The 2,289-nt window shown below is 39.4% G+C and overlaps 1 protein-coding gene across 2 annotated transcripts; it reads left to right on the plus strand.

Moving 5' to 3' along the window:
* Positions 1-364: 364 nt before the first annotated feature.
* Positions 365-1,285, plus strand: UQCR-6.4 (Ubiquinol-cytochrome c reductase 6.4 kDa subunit). 2 transcript variants are annotated; one of them, XR_010951507.1, is made up of 2 exons: positions 365-874; positions 1,032-1,171. XR_010951507.1 is itself a non-coding variant. In XM_067777561.1 (2 exons), the coding sequence occupies exons 1-2, from the start codon at positions 828-830 to the stop codon at positions 1,163-1,165; spliced, it is 168 nt and encodes a 55-aa protein (XP_067633662.1). In that variant the 5' UTR covers positions 601-827; the 3' UTR covers positions 1,166-1,285. The 2 variants fall into 2 exon arrangements, 1 of the variants encoding a protein (XP_067633662.1); XM_067777561.1 differs by having other exon boundaries at positions 601-874; positions 1,045-1,285.
* The last annotated feature ends 1,004 nt before the right edge of the window (positions 1,286-2,289 follow it).

Below are 2,289 nucleotides of genomic sequence, written 5' to 3' on the forward strand. Positions count from 1 at the left end.
TCTATTCTCGTAAATATCTGTATTTGAAACCTGTAGGGACACTTTAAAATTTTTGCTTCTAGCACTAGAAACTTGTTATCGAAAAATCATAACCAACTTTTGTTGTTGTTGCAGCGATAAAGAAACAACCCGAAGGTTTCAGGGAGTGTTATTTATGGTCCTTTACCGGATAAATATCCGGTATGTTCCGGTAACAAGCACCATTAAGGTACAAGCTCGACCATGTCGGGAACGATTTAATATGACCACATTGAACCTTTTAGGCCATACCAACATTTTTTCTGAGGGACTTTTATTACAAAAGGAATAACTGTTCTGGTCCCTGGCTATAATTTGTATAGGCTTTGCTTATATTTTTTTTATTCCTGTAAAATTTTTTGATGAAATATACATTGAACGAATCTTTATGTCTATGGAAAATTTCAATCTTTTTTCCCCGAAATGCTAAGATTTTTACTCAAAAATTATAAAAAAACGACAATGAAAAAATCAAGTGAATGAAGCAAACGCGACCCAGAAGCAAGTGAATATTTTGACAGTAAAAATGAGTGTTCGTGACACTTTGCGTCGCTATATAATACGAAAAAACGTAAGACAATCACCTACAGTCACCGATAGTCACAGAGAGTCACCGAAGTGAATGAATGCTCTTATATGATACGAATTTGGTTTCACTTGGGTGAAAGTGACTCTTCGCGTCGCTTTGCGTTATACAATAACGCCATACATTCATTATTACATTGACAGTTCTTTGGGCGAACATTTGTGTAAATTCTATAATTTGTTAAATTTTGCTGTGGGGTTGCTCAGATCCATTTAATAGCAAAATGAGGATTCCATTTGGTAAAAAGCATGCTGAAATAGCTTCCTCTTTGTAAGTAATATTCGATAAATATATGGGTGCCACATACAATTTATTGTTACATGTGTGCTTTAATGCAATGGTCCGCGTGTCTAGCATTGCATAATCAAATATATAACACAAAAGAAGTCAATATTTCATTAGTTTTTAATCATATTTTATCATTAAGTTTTATCTTTTAGTGTATCATCGGCAGCTGGTTTTGGAGGAGCAGCGGGACTTGCACTGCTCTACTTCACTGATTGGAAGGCCGTACTGCAGTTCATGCCAATCTACAATACGAAATTCGACAAATCTGAATAAATTGACCGTTTATTTTTAGTGGGGAAAGGACCAAAATTTTTCGCTCTATCTAAGTGTTGTAAACAATACATTAAGATACAATCTACATAATGTGTTCTAAAATAAAGTAATGTGAAATTATTCGTAAAGCCTGTTATAGTATACGATTAAAAGTACATGCATGTGTTACGATTTTTAAACTAAGAGCACTGTTGTTGTAGCAGTGCTTCGCCTCATCCAATAGGTGCCACCGATCACAAATTGTCATCAATATCCCATAACGGCAGTCCAAGGAAACTTGCTGTTTCAACAGGGGCGGACCATAATGAAGGGGTGTTAGAGGCGTTGGTTCCACATTACAATTAAAGAGATGGTTGGTGTCATGTGGGGACACGTTGGAAGCAAAGCATACATTTTGTATGTCGGGCTTGATTCTGGATAGGTAAGAGTTTAACCTCTTACAGTATCCAGATCGAAGTTGAGCTAGAGTGACTCGCGTTTCCCTGGGGAGTGTGCGTTCCTCTTCCGCAAATTTTGAGTACTGTTCTTTGAGTACTGGATTCACGGGGCAATTCCTGGCATAAATGTCCGACGCCTGTTTGTGGAGTCCACTGAGGACATGCTTGTTGTTGTTGTTGTAGCAGTGCTTCGCCCCACCTAACAGCCGCGACCGATCACAAATTTTCATCAATATCCTCTAACGGGAGTCCAAGGAAACTTACTGTTTCAACAGGGGTGGACCATAAGGAAAGGGGTGTTAGAGGCGTTGGTTCCACATTACAATTAAAGAGATGATTGGTGTCATGTGGGGACACATTGCAAGCGGGGCATACATTTTGTATGTCGGGGTTGATTCTGGATAGGTAAGAGTTTAACCTGTTACAGTATCCAGAACGAAGTTGAGCAAGAGTGACACGCGTTTCCCTGGGAAGTATGCGTTCCTCTTCCACAAGTTTTGGGTACTTTACTTTTCTTTGAGTACTGGATTCACCGGGCAATTCCTGACAAAGGTCCGACGCTTGTTTGTGGAGTTCACCAAGGACCTGCTTGTGTTTTTTCGCTTCATACGGCTGGGTTCTCAGGTGCCGTATTTCCTCAAAATCCTTACGGAGATAACTCCTTAAGCCCCTAAGCGGTGCTGGTTC

Source organism: Eurosta solidaginis, chromosome 3 (assembly GCF_040869045.1).
Source record: "Eurosta solidaginis isolate ZX-2024a chromosome 3, ASM4086904v1, whole genome shotgun sequence".
NCBI classification, from domain to species: domain Eukaryota; kingdom Metazoa; phylum Arthropoda; class Insecta; order Diptera; family Tephritidae; genus Eurosta; species Eurosta solidaginis.